At 37.7% G+C, this 20,384-nt stretch overlaps 1 protein-coding gene across 1 annotated transcript in view; it reads left to right on the forward strand.

The window, feature by feature from the left end:
* Positions 1-17,762, forward strand: part of PLGRKT (plasminogen receptor with a C-terminal lysine) — a 40,934-nt gene extending 23,172 nt beyond the window's left edge. Inside the window, exons 4-6 of the mRNA XM_061132432.1 lie at positions 12,410-12,540; positions 13,117-13,226; positions 17,636-17,762. Coding sequence (XP_060988415.1) covers positions 12,410-12,540; positions 13,117-13,226; positions 17,636-17,757 — 363 coding nt within the window. The 3' untranslated portion in view covers positions 17,758-17,762. The remainder of the gene's footprint in view (positions 1-12,409; positions 12,541-13,116; positions 13,227-17,635) is intronic.
* Positions 17,763-20,384: the final 2,622 nt, after the last annotated feature.

The following is a 20,384-nucleotide window of genomic DNA, read 5'->3' on the forward strand; positions in this document are numbered from 1 at the left end:
CCAAACTTACTCTTGCTTCAAAGCCACAGACCCTACCTTTGATTCTGGAGGACAGTCTCAAAAATCTGTGCCACTGATCACAGGTGATGCATGGAAGGCAGAGCTCAATCAACACCAGTTTCTCACTGCTTCTCACCAACGCCTCTAAGAACTGGTGAACATGACATCACCTTTGTTTCCTACATGTGACAAACTACTGTGGAGTTTTCTAACACAAAACCAAAGTATGCTATACTCATGAGAAATATGATGATGTAGATAAAATTGGTATTGCAGTAGGTTATGACTTCCTTCTATTATCTTACACAATCCCCCCCCACCACCCCCAACAATGTTTTAGGACATCTTGGCCATTTCCTATAATACCCTAAGTAAATAAATGTCATCAACTGCAATTTTGTAGAAAGAAATTTTGTAACAAAATCAATATCATATTGCTTTATCCAAAGTTTACTCAAACCAATGATTTTAGGTAAACTTAATGATCTTTACATACACAGAAACATTTAACCATCAGAGACAAATTTTAACATCTTTCGTGGCCAACATCTGTTCAGCAATTATTTTTCAGGCTATTAGGATATGCTAGATATCCTTCTATTGCTGTTCTTAGAAAATCTTGCTACTTTGATATTTAGGGTAGGGAGACTTAATAGCGCAAAAGAACAAATGTCCCTTTATTACAATTTTCTGACAGTTGAGCATTATGTTAGTCAATAGATTTTTTTTAAAGTAATTTTATATTTTGACGACATCTAAAAATTCCTCTCCCAAAATATTCCCACTTGACATGAGATGTGGAAAGCATCACAGTAGATTCAATTGGCTTTATCATCCTTTGTTTTCTACACCCTGGGCTTGCCTTTTTACAAATATCACCTCTAAGTCTCACAATAACCTTGCAAGGAAGTTGTTACTGGCTGCATTTTACAGGCTGAAGAAACTGTGGTATAGGGTCTCATGCTTGAGATCGGGTAACTAGTAACCAAAGGAGGCTGATCATCTGGATCTCTCTGGATCCAAAGACACAGACTCCAACTTGATTGGTGAATTATGTAATACCACAGAGACTAAGCACTGTAGAGGAAGGGTGGGAATGATGTAATGAATTCACTGTGCTCTCAGAGCCCATGGGATAGAGGCCAGGCAGGAAGGCTCTCCAAACTCCACAGCCTGCCTCTTTGACCCTCTCTGCCTGAGCCCACTCTATCTGGCCTCTCTCGTGGTCTTTCAGACCCTGAAACTGGTCTAACATCAGGCTGCCTTAATTCTGTCAACATGTCAGGTCTTTCCCTGGCAATCCATGGTTTTATAGGATAATTTTACATGGAGAAAGGCAAGCAAAATATAAACAAGGACTTAACTAGGTAGAGTGAGCAAATGCTGGAATTCTAAATAAAAAACCCTCCTAGCCTGATTTAAATGAAGGCTGGCACCAGAGTTTCAGAACCTTCTAGACAGCTTGCATTCAGTCCCCCGCATTTCCATAATGATTATCTGAACCAAAAGATTCTTTCTTAGTGCTAGTGGCCATACTACACCACCCTTCCTGGTTGTTTACATTTCAGACCCCTGGAAAGTTCACCCTAGCTCCTTTCTCTTCCTTGAAATTTCTCCTTGGCATCTCGGTTTTCCAGATGTACATTCTGGCTGGGAGTTTTCCACGGGCTCCATCCCTCAAGGAAGGTCATTCCTACTCACTATGAAGCTGTTTTCTCCACTTCATCTTCCTAATGGCTTGAGGTTACCTAGGAGAATGCCATCTTATCCTGCGATATGTGCCAGGATCCCTTTGCTCCAAGAGCCAGAAGCAAACTCCTCTCACCTCCTGTTGATACTTTCTCCCTGGGCTCATTTGGAGTCACTCATTAATTTTATATCTTTTTCAGAGAGCTCCCAGAGAGCAGCTCATCTGCAAAGCACGGATGATGGGCGCATCTAGCGCAAAGCAATCAGAGTTCTCCTCAATCAGTGTACCCTCTCACCCACCTCTCCATGTTCTCTTTGATGACTCATAAGTCAGATATTGTCAGAGGAAGTTGGAAGTCTTCCTGAAGTCTTTTAATCACCCCCTCAAAGCACAGAATGAGAAAGAAAACTACCCAACTGACAGCTAGGAGCAGACTTGGCACTCTGAGCTAGTCCCTGGTATTCTCCTGTGGAACATAAGCAGTTTCACAGATCACCGCCATCAGAAAAGACCGCTCTGTAATTATGTTAGCAAACAGACAAAGATGTGAACATTGTCTAAACTGCAGAATGACTGAGCATCCTCAACCCTGACTAGTATGAGTGCTGCTGCATCTTTACTATTTACCATTTAGATCTGCTTGATATTTTTTTCACCTTCTAGATAAGAAGGCTTAAGATCTCCAATCATGGGAAGTACTCCAACTTTCTGGCAGTACCCAGTTCAAATGATCTTTGAACCTCCCCCAAATCGCTTGGCATAAGTCTATATGGTATAAATGTTTTTCTAATACCTTCTCACTGAGACTCCTCACAGTTCCCACAGTATGTGTCTTCTTCACTGCAGCAGGCCCATGAAACTTTTTTTTTTTTAACTAGAGGCATGTTCCTGGTAGTCTTTAGCTGAAGGACACTGATATCATTATGATAATATGATAAGTATCTACTGTCTATTTAGCACTTACTATGTGCCTTAGCATTGTTCTAAGCTTTTGTGTATATTAATACCTATAAGATTCTTTTGAACTGTGGTATTGGAGAAGACTCATAAGAGTCCATTGGACAGCAAGGAGATCCAACCAGTTCATCCTAAAGGAAATCAGTCCTGAATATTCTTTAGAAGGACTGATACTGAAGATGAAACTCCAATACTTTGGCCACCTGATGCGAAGACCTGACTCATTGGAAAAGACCCTGATGCTGAGAAAGATTGAAGGTGGGAGGAGGAGGGGACGACAGAGGATGAGATGGTTGGATGGCATCACTGACTCAATGGACATGAGTCTTAGTAAACTCCGGGAGTTGGTGATGGACAGGGAGGCCTGGCGTGCAGCAGTCCATGGGGTCGCAAAGAGTCAGACACGATTGAGCGACTGAACTGAACTTAACTGAATCTTTGTTACACATCATGAAATAAGCATGATAATCCCATTTTGTTGATGAGGAAACTGAAGCACAGGGAGGCTGAATACATGGTATTCCTGTTTCCCTGAAGAAGGACATTCCCTTTAAGTCTTTAAGCTACAGAACAGGCCAGTAAAACACTTCATTTCTCTATAATCTCTAGGATTGAAAGCTAGGCTATTTCCCTAGGAAAAGATCCTTTACTCTTGCCCATTTTAAGCCAAAATATCAAGAGCTGGAGGGAAAGAGTAAAAGAGTGAGCTTGTTGCTGAAGAACATTTACCTTCTTCACTGTAAAACACGATCTCTTGACAAGAACAATGATCTGATTTACACAGGTTTTATGATATTCTTCATGTAGCCTATGATATTTGAACGCTCACTATGTGACAGGCATAGTTTCAGATGTTTACTAGTAAATATAATTAATCTCTCAGTCTTCATCACACTCAGTTTCTCAGCAACTCTTGACACAGTTGATCACTGATCACTCCTTGAAGCACATTCTTCAGTTCCTTTCTGGAAAAGCACTTCTTGGTTCTCGTCCTATTTCCCTGACCACACCAGCTTAGATCCCTTTGCCTCCTCTTCTCCCTGACTCCTGTACATTCCTGGAGTGGCCCTGGTTCAGATCACACTTGTCCTCTCTTCTGCATCTACACCTACTTCCTAGGGGAGCTTGTCTAGTCTCATAATTTCAAACACCAGCTATATAACTGATGACTTTTTCTATTGCTAGCCCAGACTTTGGCTATAGCTACAGACTGCCTACTTGACACAGCCACCTGTATACTCACAAGCATCTCAAACTGACACATGCAAACCCCAGTTCCTCATTCTGACCCCATTCTCATCCACCAAATCTACTTCTCCTACAGGCTTCTCCATCTCCATAAGTGGCACCAGTATGCTGTGCTCAGGCTACAAACCTGAGATCACTTCTTACTCTTCCCCTTCTCTCACATCCTTTTATTCAGTCCATCAGAAAACAATTTTTAGTTCTAAATTCCAAACATTTCCACAATCCAACCACTTTCTATCTCCACTGCTATCGCTCTACTCCAGCCCCCCATCTGTTGCTTGGATTAGTGCTATAGCCTCCCAATGGCTTTTGCAGTTTTTACCCTGCTCCCTTACAACTGCTTATTTTCTTCTGAAGTATATCATAGACACAGTAAAGTGTACAGATCTTGTGTATAGAGGTCAATGAATTTCTAAATACATTTATGCCTATATAATTACCATCCAGATCAATATAACATTTGCAACCTAGGAGGCTTCCTCCTGCCTCTCCCACTGTTAAAAGCAGCCACTATCTAGATCTCTGCCTCCATAGATTAATTTTGCCATTTTTAATGCTTCATATATATGGGATCATCCCCTGGAGTACGGCATGGCAACCTATTCTAGTATTCTTGCCTGGAGAATCCCATGGAAGGAAGATCCTGGGGGGCTACAGTCCATAGGGTTGCAAAGAGTCGGATAAGACTGAAGCAACCTAGCATGCAAGCATGCATATATAGGATCATACGTGTGTATTTTTTTTTTTAAGTTCATGTCTGTAAGGTTTATCCACAGTGTTACTTGTAGCAGTAATTCATTCTTTTCCCATGGTTTTTAGCATTCCATTATATGAATATATCATAATTTATGTATCCATCCTACTATTAATGGATATTTAAGATTGATTCATTTGTATCTATTATGAGCATTGCTGCTACGAGTGGTAAAAATATGTGCTCATGCCTTTTAGGTACATGATACTCTTAAAAGTCAGACTGCTCTGTTAAAATGTTAAACTACACTTCTGGCTCAGAGCTCTCCAGTAGCTTCCCATCTTCCTTAGAATTTTTACTAAAATTCCAGCAAAGGCCTACAAGACCTACACTGTACTCAAATATGGTCTACTTTCTAAAAACATCAACATAGGATCTGATTAGAAATACAGAATCATGTGTCCTTCTTTGTCCTACTGAATCAGAATCTGCTTTTAACACATCCCCAGATGATTCACATGCATGTTAGAGTTTGAGAGGCACTGCCTTGGGTGGTCTATCTCTTGCAGTCACCTCTCTGACTGCACCTTCTATCACTTTCCCCCTTGGTCATTCCATTCTAGCCACACTTAGCTATTCCTTAGACACCCCTACACTCTCCTTATTGAGAGGTGGTGTGAGCAGGACCTAGTCAACAGTTTCTTTTCCTGACCCAGTTGTAGGCTTATCATGTGACCTTAATTTCCTAGCATGGTATCTAACTTCTTTATACTCATAAAGAATGAACCCAGAGTATAATTGTAAGTGAAGGACATGGGAAGACTAAGATTAAGTAGTGGTGATGGGGATAAGGAAAGAAACAGATGTCAAGAGAAAAATACATATATAGTCAAGGACACCCCCTCACACACACACATATGATAAGCTGAAATATTTTTCCATGTCAGGATAAATAGCTGCATAGGAATAATTATGATGATGATACAAATAACAGAAAAAATCAACCAGTTTTCATTAAGTCTTCACTTGACCTGAAAGTGGAATTGACAGATCAAGGGGTAGGTGTATTTTAAATTTTAATGTTATTGTTTAGTCGCTAAGTCATGTCCAACTCTTTTGTGACCCCATAGGCTGTAGCTAGCCAGGCTCCTCTGTCCATGGGATTTCCCAGACAAGAATACTAGAGTGAGTTGCCTTTTCCTTCTCTAGGGGATCTTCCTGACCCAGAGACTGAACCCATGTCTGCTGTTTGGCAACTGGATTCTTTACCACTGAGCTACCTGGGAAGTCTAAATTTTAATAGATGTTTCTGAATTCAGCCATGGGGCTGTATTATTTCTACATGCTATTCTCATTAAAAATGTAGTCCTCATGACAACCCAATGAGGTAGTTACTATTATTTTCTATATTTTATACATGAAGAAACTGAGCTACCGAGAAATTAAGTGATTTGCCCAAGGACACAGTGTTATAAGTGAGGCATTAGTACTCACTTGCAGGCAGTCTGATTGCAGGACTCACACACATTCTTAACCCTTTCTTCATGCTCCTTCGTGCAACCATCATCACCATCCTTCTTTTTCCATCTTCCCAACTGAAATTCTGTACTCATCAAACACTATCTCTCCACTTCCTCTCTCCCCAACCCCTGGCAATCATCATTCTACTTTCCATCTCTATGAATTTGACTCCTCGGGGTACCTCATATTACTGAAATTATATAATATTTGCTATTTTGTGTCTGGCTCATTTCAACTGGCACAATGTCCTTGAGTTTCTTACATGTTGGAGCATGGTTTAGAATTTTCTCCTTTTTAAGGTTAAATAATATTTCATGTATATGTCTTGTTTTGTTTATTCATTCATCTGTTGGTGGCCTTTTGGGTTACTCCCACTTTTTGGTTATTGTGAATAATACTGCAGTGAACTTGGGTGTGTAAGTGTTTATTCAAGTCCCTGCTTCCATTGCTTTTGAGTATACACCCAGAAGTGGAATTGCTGGATAAAATGATAATTCTGTGTTTAATTTTTTTAATGAATTGCCATACCATTTTCTGTGGCAGCTGCACCATTTTACATTCCCATCAGCAATGTACAAAGGTTCCAGTTTTTCCACATCTTTGCCCCATGCCAATGCTTGTTTTCTGTTGTTGTTGTTGTTCTTCATAGTAGCCATCCTAATAGGAGTGAGGTAGTGAATTTTTTGTTTTTCATGTATAAAATCTGTTAATTTTTTCCTTCATGTTTCTTGTTTTCCTTGGAAAGGTCTTTGACTTCCTAAGGATACACAAGCAGTCTCCAAATTTTCCTTATAATACATTTATCACTTCATTTGGTACGTTTGGGGCTTTGATTCACTTGGAATTCATTTTCTATTTAAGACAAGGAGTGCTAACTGTCCTCCTATAGACTGAGAGTCAGTGATGCCAGTGTCATTCGTGACAGTTTATGCCTTTCCCTTTCTACCATTCTGTCTTTCCTGTGACTCCTCTGCCCCCAGACCCATGACCAATACTGAACCACTATTGTTTTTAATATTTCCTATCCTTGCTTGCTAATCAGTACTATCAAATTAGACTTTAGTTTTTATCACAAGACAGTGAGTATGAATTAACGGTACATAATAAAAAATGTGCCTCTTGTGAAAATAAAATATTCAGAAGGATTATAAAAGAAAATCTTATGGTTGTTATCATTCGTCTTATACACTGAGGTGCTCCAATGTTGGATACATATATATTTACAATTGTTGTCTTCTTGGATTGATCCCTTGATCATTATGTAGTGTCCTTCTTTGTCTCTTGTAACAGCCTGTAAAGTCTGTTTTGTCTGATATAGTATTACTACTGCAGCTTTCTTTTGATTTCCATTTGCATGGAATACCTCTTTCCATTCTCTCACTTTCAGTGTGTGATTGTTTTAAGTTGTTGGTCTTTTAATCCCAAATGCATTTCCAATATCCTGCATTTGGACTCTCTTCTTCTCACAATTTTTCATTTTGGTATCATATTTGTGTGTGGATTATTTCCTGCTTTTACTTTATGTTTATCTCTGTGTATGTACTCAGTTGACTGGTCATGTCCTACTCTTTGTGACCCCATGGACTGTAGCCCTCCAGGCTCCTTTGCCCATAGTATTTTCCAGGCAAGAATACTCGAATGGAGTGCCATTTCCTACTCCAGGGCATCTTCCCGACCCAGGGGTTTAACCCACTTCTCTTGTGTCTCCTGAATTGGCAGGTGGATTCTTTACCACTGGTGCCACCGGGGAAGCCCCAGGTTTATCTTTACTGGTGAGCTCTCCCATTCATAAGTTTCTTGTTTTTAGTTGCTTTTGATTAGGTTGTTTGCTTTTTGATATTAAGGTACATGAGCTATTTGTATATTTTAGAGATTAATCCCTGTCAGTCACATCGTTTGCAAATATTTTCTCCCATTCAGTGGGTTGTCTTTTCATTTTGTTTATGGTTTTCCTCTAGAGAAGTTCTTTTAGCATTTACTGTAAATGCTGGCTTGGTAGTGCTGAATTTTCTTTGCTTTGTCTATAAACCTTTTGATTTCTCTGTTGAATCTGAATGAAAGCCTTGCTGGGTAGAATATTCTGGGTAGAGTATCCTTGGTTGTAGGTTTTTCCCTTTCTTCACCTTAAATATTTCATGTTACTTCGTGCTGGCCTGCAGAGTTTCTGCTGAAAAATCATCTGGTAATCTCATGGGGGTTCCCTTGTATGTTATTTGTTGTTTTTCTCTTTTGGATTTTAATATTTTCTCTTTGTTTATAATTTTTTTCAATTTAATTAATATGTGTCTCATAAATATGGATCAATAGAACAGGAGAGAAAGTCCATAAATGAACTGGCACACCTATGGTCAATTAATGTACAACACAGGAGACAAGAATATACAATGGAGAAAAGACAGAATCTTCAATAAGTAGTGCTTGGAAAACTGGACAGCTACATATAAAAGAATGAAATTAGAACATTCTCTAACACCATACACAAAAATAAACTCAAAATGTAAGACCGATACTATAAAACTCTTAAAGGAAAATGTAGCCAGAACATTCTTTGACATAAATTACAGCAATATCTTTTTTGACTTGATCCACCTCCTACAGCAATGAATATTAAAAACAAAAATAAACAATGGGACCTAAGTAAACCTAAAAACTTCTGCACAGCAAAGGAAACCATAAACAAAATGAAAAGACAACCCACTTGCAAACGATGTGACCGACAGGGATTAATCTCTAAAATATACAAATAGCTCATGTACCTTAATATAAAAAAGCAAACAACCTAATCAAAAAATGGATAGAAGAGCTAAACAGACGTTTCTCCAAAGAAAACATACAGATAGACAAAAATGCAAATCAAAACAACATTTGTGAGATATATCACCTCACACCAGTCAGAATGACCATCATCAAAAAGTCTACAAGAAATAAATGCTGGGGAGGGTGTAGAAAAAAGAGAACCCTCCTACATTGGTGGTAGCACTGTAAATTGGTATAGCCACTATGGGAATAATATGAAAGTTCCTTAAAAAACTAAAAATAGAACTATCATATGATCCAGGAATCCCACTCATGGGCATATAACTATCCAGAGAAAACCATAATTCAAAAAGATACATTCATCCTAATGTACATTGCAGCACTATTTGTTAACAAAAGCCAAGACATGGAAGCAACCTAAATATCCAGTGATAGAGGAATGGATAAAGATGTGGTACTATATATAATGGAATATTACTTATCCACACTAAAGAATGAAATAATGCCATTCACAGCAACATGGATGGACATAGAGAAGTAAGTCACACAGAGAAAAACAAATATCATGATGTCAATTATATGTGGGATCTAAAAAAAAAAAAACGAGACAACTTCATTTACAAAACAGAAACAGAAGACTAAGAAAATAAACATATGGTTACCACAGGGGAAAGTAGGGGAGAGGAATAAATTAGGAGTTTAAGATTACCCTACATACACTACTATATATAAAACAGATAATCAACAAGGACCTATTCTATAGTAGAGGAAACTTAATAGTCTGTAATAATCTAAATGGGAAAAGAATCTGATAAAGAATGTGTGTGTGTATATATATATATATATAACTGAATCACTTTGAATCATTTTGCTGTACATCTGAAACTAATACAACACTGTAAATCAACTATAAAATTTTTTAAAGAAATAACTAAAAAAATTTATGTTTAGAAAAAGCCTGTGTGAAAATGCTTATAGCACAAAAAAATCTTATAACATTAAACTCTAGTTACACTTAGGTTTGTTTCTCACTTTGACCTTTCTCTCCCTATCTGTAGCTATTCAGTTTAGGTTTTTATTTAGCATTGTCTTTGAAAAGAAACGACTGCTCACTAGAGGGATTCAGTTCAGTCGCTCAGTCATGTCCAACTCTTTGTGACCCCATGAATCGCAGCACGCCAGGCCTCCCTGTCCATCACCAACTCCCAGGGTCTACTCAAACTCATGTCCATCAAGTTGGTGATGCCATCCAGCCATCTGTTATCCCCTTCTCCTCCTGCCCCCAATCCCTCCCACCATGAGGGTCTTTTCCAATGAGTCAACTCTTCACATCAGGTGGCCAAAGTACTGGAGTTTCAGCTTCAGCATCAGTCCTTCCAATGAACATCCAGGACTGATCTCCTCTAGGATGGACCTGTTGGATCTCCTTGCAGTCCAAGGGACTCTCAAGAGTCTTCTCCAACACCACAGTTCAAAAGCAGCAAATCTAAGATTTATTGGTCATAACTGGGTCAGGCTTATTTTTCTGTAGAACTCTTAGATCCATACAAATTAGAACAGGAAAACATGCAAAAATAATATCTTTTTCAATTTCATGAATTAACCATTATTTTCTTGTAATAGTGAAATATTTTATTTTTAAATTGCATGTGTACACAAATATCAGAGGTATCTTTTCCCAGAAATGGGATATTTGGGATATTTGAAATATCCCATGGGATATTTCCCAGAAATGGATAACTAAATAATGAATTCTTCCTACAATCTGCTTTTGTTTTCATTTTAAAATCAAGTTTAAAGAATCTATTTCTAATTTAAATGCTTGTCTAAAATTTCAATTAGAATTGGAAATGATTACACCATGAATTCTTCCCATTAACAATTTTTATACACTAGATTAACCTTCCAATGTTAACTGGATTCTGATTTTAGCTGCTGTAAAATGTATTTTTTTTCTTAATGAGAGAATCTCCAGATTAACAGCCATCTAAGCTGAGCTCCCAAAATACTTTGCAAAACTGATAAGCTAACATTTGAGCATTGTTTTAAAGTAAAACAGATCAGCTCAACACACCCTTTTAACAAAAAATTTTCTGTGGTAAATAAGGTCTAATACTCAAGGAGGGTGATGTAAGTATTAAGGATAGGAATGCTTGAAGAGAAATTGGAAAAATTTAAAGAGAAAAAAGCAGTTATCTTCCTCACTTCCTGACACTGCAAGGAAAATTTTCATGGTGTGTTTTAGTAAGTAAATAGAAAATGTATGGAATATAAAGCTTAAAAGTAATTATTTATGATAAGGAATATATAAGTAATCATGGTTATCTGAATACCAGACCACCTTACCTGCCTCCTGAGAAATCTGTATGCAGGTCAAGAAGCAACAGTTAGAACCAGACACAGAACAACAGACTGGTTCCAAATTGGGAAAGGAGTACGTCAAGGCTGTATATTGTCACCCTACTTATTTAACTTATATGCAGAGTACATCATGTGACATGCTGGGCTGGATGAAGCACAAGCTGGAATCAAGATTGCTGGGAGAAATATCATCAACCTCAGATATGCAGATGACACCACACATGGCAGAAAGCAAACAACTAAAGAGCCTCTTGGTGAAAGTGATAGAGGAGAGTGAAAAAGTTGGCTTAAAACTTAACATTCAGAAAACCAAGATCATGGCATCTGGCCCCATCACTTCATGGCAAATAGATGACAAAACATTGAAAACAGTGAGAAATTTTATTTTCTTGGGCTCCAAAATCACTGCAGATGGTGACTGCAGCCATGAAATCAAAAGACTCTTGCTCCTTGAAAGAAAAGCTATGACCAACCTAGACAGCATATTAAAAAGCAGAGACATTACTTTGCCAACAAAGGTCCATCTAGTCAAAGCTATGGTTTTTCCAGTAGTCATGTATGGATGTGAGAGTTGAACTATAAAAAAAGCTGAGCACCGAAGAATTGATGCTTTTGAACTGCGGTGTTGGAGAAGACTCTTGAGAGCCCCTTGGACTGCAAGGAGATCCAACCAGTCCATCCTAAAGGAGATCAGTCCTGGATGTTCATTGGAAGGACTGATGCTGAAACTCCAGTACTTTGGCCACCTGATGCAAAGAGTTGACTCATTGGAAAAGACCCTGATGCTGGGAGGGATTGGGGGCAGGAGGAGAAGGGGACGACAGAGGATGAGATGGCTGGACGGCATTGCCGACTTGATGGTCATGAGTTTGAGTAAGCTCCGGGAGTTGGTGATGGACAGGGAAGTCTGGCGAGCTGCTGTCCGTGGGGTTGCAAAGTGTTGGACACAACTGAGCGACTGAACTGAATTGATATAAATAATGTCAAACCGTTTTTTTTCTTCCCTCTTTGATAAATACAAAAATGGAATATGTTATTATAGAATTATTTATAATTATAAATTATATAATATATAAATAATATAAATTTTAAGGAAGAAAGTGCACTGGAAAAGCAGATTGCTAACTCTGTGCTCAGATTCAAATATGTGTAACCATACTTTTGTCTTTTCTTTTGTTCAGCTGGAAAGGCAGCTAATAATGCAGAATGAAATGAGAGAAAGACAAATGGCTATGCAGATTGCTTGGTCTCGGGAATTCCTCAAATATTTTGGAACTTTTTTTGGCATTACAGCCGTCTCTTTAACAGCTGGGTATGTTTGCTATTTATTTTAAAATTTTCTTCCATTTCTTTTTGTCTTTGCCATGATCATATTATTAAGTTGGCCAAATAGGACTTTGACCTAAATAGTACACATATATGTCAACAAAATAACTCTTATAGCTTAGTGCTTGGGGGTAACTCTGTAGAACAAGGATAGTAATAGTTAATTCTGCCTTTAGTTTCTTAGATTTCTCCTGTACCTTTCTCCATTTTACAATATTAGTAAGGGAGAGGATTGACTTTACACAAAGCTAGAAGGTCTCTACAGTTCATCTCCACAATTCCTAAGGGATAAATATCAATACTTACATATTTTTAAAATGAATAATCTGAGCCTCCACATCAAATAAAGGTGAACAAATCATAGGCCCATACACCCTACCAGAGAACTGCAGAATCTGAGGAATTATGAATAAGGAAATCCTATCTCCATGGAGAATTACGTACCTTCTGAAATGTAGGATATTCTTCCAAAAAGCGGGTAACTTTTTTTTTTTCATTGAGTACAGAGATATGTATTTGCAGGTTTTTCTTTTATATTAATTCTTTTTTGTTCTTGAATCAGAGCAATTAAAGGGAAGAAGCCCGTCCTCATCTTTCCTATGGTTCCATTAGGCTTTGTCCTTGCCTATCAGTATGACATGGGCTATGGAACTCTTATACACAGAATGAAAGGTAAGTCTTTGATAAACCAGAGTCTCAATTTCTGATTCATTTTTCAGTTCAAGGATCCAGTCCTCCCAACTCTCCCTGAGCTACCATTGACCAGTATTTCCACCCCCTCTTACACAGCAATATGCTGAAGTCACCTCAAACAGCTCACAAGAGCCAACTGTCAAGTGTTTAGGAATTTTGTAAGCTGTTTGTTAAATATAGTCATTATTAAAAATTAAATGATATAAACTAACACAACATTGTAAATCAACTGTACTGAAATTTAAAAAAATTAAAGTATATAAACTTACAATTCAATAAATTACAGAAAATAAATAGTTTGAATTATATAAGGAACATTAATACATACTCAGAGCTTATCAGTCTCTAATTTTACTATTATCTATACTCTTAAGTTATATATATCTTCAAGTTATATATATCTACTGTATCCATATGGTGGAAATGCAGATACAATATATAGACACAATAAAATACAGATGCAACTCTGACTTCCATGACATCCCACTGGCATGTCAGTTTAAAGTTGGTCATGGTGGGAGTATTTACACCATGGAAATCTGCAAATCCCAAATTAAGGCTTGACTTCCTATTTTGTTGATTGTTTAGATCAGGGGTTGATAAACTGTGGTCTACAGGCTGGACACCTATTTTTGAAAATAAAGTTTTATTGGAACACAGACGTGCCCATTCATTCCTACTTTTCCATTTCCATGTCAGAGATGACTCACTGAAACAGATATCAAAGTGCCCACAAGCCTAAAATGTTTCCTATCTGGCCTTTTAAGAAAGTTTGCCAACCCATGGTCTAGACTTAAAATAAAATGATGAAGAAAATGTTAATAATGTATATTAGTCTTAAAAGTGTACTGTAAAAAGCCATCATATTGTGAATAACATTAAAAAATTTAGGAAGTGTTCTAATATTTTAAAACTATTATCTGATTCAACAAAGTTCACAGCATTCTCAAACAAGTAAGTTCCAACATTTGTCCTTGTTTCAGTTTTGTCCTACTTATTAACATAAATAAAAACAGCAACCATCATTCATGTTGAATTATACTCTCTCATCAACTGTTATAGGTGAGCTATGGGTAAAAGAGTTCAGCAAAAATCAATAAAAACATTCTTTAAGGATCAATTTGCTATATGGAATTCATGATAAAGAGTATTGTATGTGTTATTATTTATAAATTATGTGCTACACATATTTCATATAAGCAAAATTTATAATAAGCAAAGTACATAATAAGCTTATACATATTTTTTGTTGTTTTGGGAAGCTTGTTGTTAAATATTCACCAGTACCGTGCTGCTTTCACACTGAACTCTGGCTCTCACTGCCCTAGAAAATAGCACTGCTGACACAGATGCCATTCCTGACCCAGAAAGACCCCAGGATATCCATATCTTTGATTCCCACCACCACATACCGCTCATGATGATAACTATTTCCCTACTCCTGATGCCTTCAGCCCAGAGCATACTGGAAACAGAGTTTCCCAAGCCTTCATTTTGGACATCCTGTTCTCTCCTGAGCCATAGGCTCATGACTATCCCTGAGGCTCTGTAGGGACTGATATGGTATGGGAAAGGAGAAGGTACAGATTCCTCTGTAGGTATTGGAAGTAGGGAGTAAAACATTTCATTTACAGACTTAGGGAGATAGAGGGATTATATGTTCTTTAAAATTCCCATTTGACAGAGACAATAGTTGCAAAAGAAACAACTGATAAAGGATTAATCTCCAAAATATATTAGCAGCTCATGCAGCTCAATACCAGAAAGACAAACAACCCAAACAAAAACTGGTAGGAAAACCTAAATAGACATTTATCCAAAGGAGACATACAGATGGCCAACAAACTCATGAAAAGATGCTCAACAATGCTCATTATTAGAGAAATGAAAATCAAAACTACAATGAAGTATCACCTCACACCAGTCAGAATGGCCATCATCAAAAAATCTACAAACAATAAATGCTGGAAAGGGTGTGGAGAAAAGGGGACCCTCTTGCTCTGTTGGTGGGAATGTAAATTGATACAACCAGTATGGAGAACAGTATGGAGATTCCTTAAAAAAAAAAAAAACCAAACTAGGAATAAAACTACAATATGACCCAGCAATCCCACCACTGGGCATATAACCCTGAGAAAACCATAATGAAAAAGACACATGGACCCCAATGTTCATTGCAGCACTATTTATATTAGCTGGACATGGAAGCAACCTAGACATACATCAACAGATTAATGGATAAAGAAGTTGTGGTACATATACAGTGCAATACTCCTCAGCCATAAAAAGGAACACATTTGAGGCAGTTCTAGTGAGGTGGATGAACCTAGAGTCCGCTATACAGACTGAAGTCAGTCAGAAAGAAAAACAAGTGTCATATATTAATGCATATATATGGAATCTAGAAAAATGATACTAATGAACCTATTTGCAGGGCAGGAATAGAGATACAGACATAGGGAACAGACTCTGGACATGGTAGGGGAAGAAGAGAGTGGGATGTACTGAGAGTAGCACTGAAACATATACATTACCATATGTAAATGAGATAACTAATGAGAAGTTGTTGTATAACACAGGGAGCTAAATGTGGTACTCTGTGTCAACCTAGAGGGGTGAGATGAGGTGGAGGGTTGAGAGGGGAGGTTCAAGAGGGAGAGAACACGTACACTAATGACTGATTCATGTTGCTCTATGGCAGAACCCAAAACAAAATTGTAAAGTAGTTATCCTCCAATTAAAAATAAATTAAAAAAAAAATCCCCATTTGAAAACAGAAGTACATTTTTCACAAAGATACTAGGTTAAAATGTCTTCTGGGGTCAGACGTTATTGGTATCACAGCTCAGTATATAGCGGGCTAAACAGTGTCTTGTGGGCTGCCTAGAAATTTATAGCATATTATCACTGTGGAAAATGTATTCTGAGTTTTAAAACACTGATCTACAAATTAACTTTTGGAGTACAATTCTATTTTAAGCTGAAAACTAACTGTACAAATTGATTTACTTATGTTAAAATTCATTTCAGTAACCTGTTCAGTTTCATGTTACTCATCTGCTTAAGAATTCTTTAGTCTGAGCTCAACTGTGTCTCATTGTTTATATGCACATTAGAATTCTCAGTGCTGCATACAAATTAATATGTAGTATTAAGAAATCTCAACTCTGTTATATAGCATTCACTTGACGATATTACTAATGAAGGGCAAATTTATTTTCTAGGAACATTTTGCTTATGTATTTTGGAAATACTTTATTACAGGTCCATTAGAATCTATAGAGTATAAAAGTTTAACTTCCAAGTTATGTTGTGGAAATGGAAATTTCTTGTTTAAAAAAAAATTTAGAACCCACTAAGAAATTTACCATTTAAAAAAATATAGAGACTATAACATATAGCCCTGTTAACTAGTGATCACTCCAAGATACACACTTCCTGTTTAATTGAATTTATTATCAGCCATTCTGTTAACACATACTAAGAAACTGTCATGTGGAAGGTACTCTCACATGGAAACATCTAGTCTGTCATCAATAGCCTGCAAAATTACATACAATTTTATTATTATTTTTATTTACTATTTAAGACTGAGGGGGGGTAAAAAACATGTTTGCTGATAGTTGGAATGCTGTGATAATTTACAAATTATAGCCTGCCCTGTTGGGTTTGGAATATAAATTAATTGTGTGTTAAAAGAGGAATACTTAAAGAAAACAATTGCCTTTATTCTCAAGGAAAGTATGTGGAATGTCAACAATATATACTTTTTCAAATATTGCTAATTAGTCTTAAAAGGATAAAAGTTGGCAAAAGTCACTGGGCCCAAGATATTACGAGCTATTATTTAAAAGAGGACTTGTTTATAAAAATGTGTATATATATATGCGTGTGTGCATTTATTTGGGATATTTATAAGTAGTTTCAAGTCAAAGATTAGCTTTCTTGAAAAATTAGAGATTTAGGTAAACTTTATTTTCCCTCATGTCACTTATAAGAAGGGGCAGTAAGAAGAACTAATAGGTGATTTCTCTGCCCTAATCCCCTCCTGACACAACTCAAACTCATCATCCTGACTTTCCTGCAAGGAACAAGCAGTGTTACTTGGTATTGTTTCTCTTCTATATTTAAAAATGCTTTCCTCTGCCAGATAAAGTCTCTGGAATCTGATGTATCTTACGTATCTGATGTATCTTATGTATTCATTATTGTATTTCCTTTGGGAGGTCAGTTCTCCCGGGGACAGTAGGTAAGATATTTAACAGTGAGATCTGGGGGCATGGCTCCATACAGTGTTACAGCATGTCACTGGAATACAGCAAGTAGGTCTTCTCACAAAATGCTGATTACCCCTTTGTCACCTTGTACATTTCTGTACTTTATTTAAGGTGAAGCTGAGAACATACTGGAAACAGAAAAGAGTAAGTTGCAGCTGCCAAAAGGAATGATCACTTTTGAAAGCCTTGAAAAAGCAAGAAGGGAACAGAGTAAATTTTTCATAGACAAATGAAATCATGTTTACTCCATCAAATCTCAAAAAAACAGAATTGTTGACTTGAATCATGACCTTTATAATTTTTTAAATGCTTGCAATTTTGATATAATGGATTTCATTTTAAAATAGTAATCACGATGAATTTTGTTAAACTATTTTAAAATAAAATTTATACCATTCAACACAAATTCATGGAAGTACTCTAAATAACTTTAAGATTTCCTATATATGTATTTGTATCACAAACATCTGAATGTAACATTATAAAATATATTGTTCTGAATTTCTGAAAGCAAAAATTTCTGCTGCTCTCATTTCTCTGTCACACACACTTTCACCATCACATTAATCTCCCACAGATATTACTTTTATTTGGATTTTTAAATTGTGTCCTGTCTCCACATGATAGAAAAATACTAATATTAATGATTAACATGTATATTGCACTTACTATGGCCATACACTCTCTGTTTTGCATAAATTCTTGTAATCATCCCAGCAACCTCACCAGGCAGGCATCATTTCATAGATGTGAAAACTAAGGCATAAAAAAACTGAATTACTTACTCAGGATTATACACAGACAGAACTGAGACATAACCTTAGATGGTTTGGCTCCCATGTCTACACTGTAAAAGATCTTGAAAAACTTCTGCCTTAATGCATTCTGGACATGCAAAGAGAGTTATGAAAGACAAAAGGTAAAAACATTCAAATAATGACTCAGGGTATAGTTGCTAGAGAGGCGGGAAGAAGGCAAGGTTAATTAGGATGCCTACTTTTCTATTTCCACTCACCAGGAAATCTGTACTCATAAAATAATTATATTTATGCCATTTTTACAGGTGTAAACCTTACATGTGCTAATTTCAAAATATTTATTAAGACCTACTGTGTGTCAGGCACTGTTGTAGGCACTAGGGCTACATGAGTGAATGTAGAGACAAGGTTGCTATATCCTAGGCAGAGAAGTAAGTTCTAGCGAAGAGTAGGAGATCTGGAGAGAGAATCAATAAACATGAAGATAAGTTCATTTCTAACAGTGACACATGCAAATAGGATGATAAAAGAATGATAAGAAGAATGTTGGAGAAGCCTACTTTGATCTTGGACAGTAGGGACTGCCTTTCTGCAGAGATGACACTTGAGCTAAGACTTGAATGATGAATGAGGCAGTCCTGTGAAGAACATGAATGGGGACAGGGAAGGGATCTCTAGGTAAAGGGAAGAGCCAGAGGGAGGCCCGGAGACTTGGCATGGCCAGAGAATAAAAGAAGGCCAGGGAGAATACCAGAAAATGAAATCTGAAGGGAGAAAACAATTATGAATACAATGCTGCTTACTCTCAAGCATAGCAAGATATAATTTGAAACAGTAATAGTTGTAGAGAACTTGGGTGAGGTCTTCAAGGATATGTTGATTTTCTCCATGAAGACAAGGAGGTAAAGGGGAGGGGCATTCTGTGTAGAAGGCTGATAAAAGGCAGGTCCATGCATGCCAAGTCCAGGGATCTGCTGCTGCTTGTTCAGTTTGCCCAGGGCAAGAAGTTCCTCACATGGGGTACTTGTCATGACAGGAGCCTGGAGGCATAGTTCAACTCCTCAAGGACCTTAGGTGTAACACTCCATAGTTTGCACTCTACCTTCAGGGTGATGGGTATGAAAGAATCTGCACTGGGGTTTTACTGGGATCAGTCAGTTGCTGAGGGAGGATCCCAGAGCCCAATCAGGGAGGAACTGCAATGGTCACCTGAGCACTCGCCGGGGCCCTAATCTGTCTAAGATGTGGCTCTGGGAATGGATTCAGGAAAATGAAAAGGAATAATAACAGGCCGAGGGAGCTAGTTGGAGGTTTTAGAGGGAGGAGAAGGTGAGTTCCCTTCATTTAATCCACTTAGATTATCTGGGGCCCCTAGAGAACAAAGGAAGGAACTAATGGGGGGCGTACTCATAGTCTAGTGGATATCTTAGGATTTAGCACTGGCTTGTAGACCATGTCAGAATTGGGAATCATTAAGTCTTTCTTTCCTTTGTCACCTGACAAAAGTCCCATCTAGTCAAAGCTATGGTTTTTCTAGTAGTCATGTATGGATGTGAGAGTTGGACCATAAAGAAAGCTGAGCACCAAAGAATTGATGCTTTTGAACTGTGGTGCTGGAGAAGAAGAAGACTCGAGAGTCTCTTGAACTGCAAGGAGATCCAACCAGTCCATCCTAAAGGAAATCAGTCCTGAATATTCATTGGAAGGACTGATGCTGAAGCTCCAATACTCCGGCCACTTGATGCAAAGAACTGACTCATTGGAAAAGACCCTAATGCTGGGAAAGGTTGAAGGTGGGAGGGGAAGGGGATGACAGAGGATGAGATGGTTGGATGGCATCACCAACTCGATGGACATCAGTTTGAGCAGCTCAGGGAGTTGGTGATGGACAGGGAAGCCTGCCATGCTGCAGTCTATGGGGTTGCAGAGAGTCGGACATGACTGAGTGACTGAACTGAAGTCTTTCTTTCCACTGAAATTCAATCATGCCGTCCAAATACCCCTGACATGATCTAACAAGGGCTCCCCAAGAGTGGGTTCAGTCCCCTCTAAGGGTTGACTGGCTAAATAACTTACATGGGATTTGTGATGTGCAATACATC

This window comes from Dama dama, chromosome 29 (assembly GCF_033118175.1).
Source record: "Dama dama isolate Ldn47 chromosome 29, ASM3311817v1, whole genome shotgun sequence".
Lineage (NCBI taxonomy): Eukaryota > Metazoa > Chordata > Mammalia > Artiodactyla > Cervidae > Dama > Dama dama.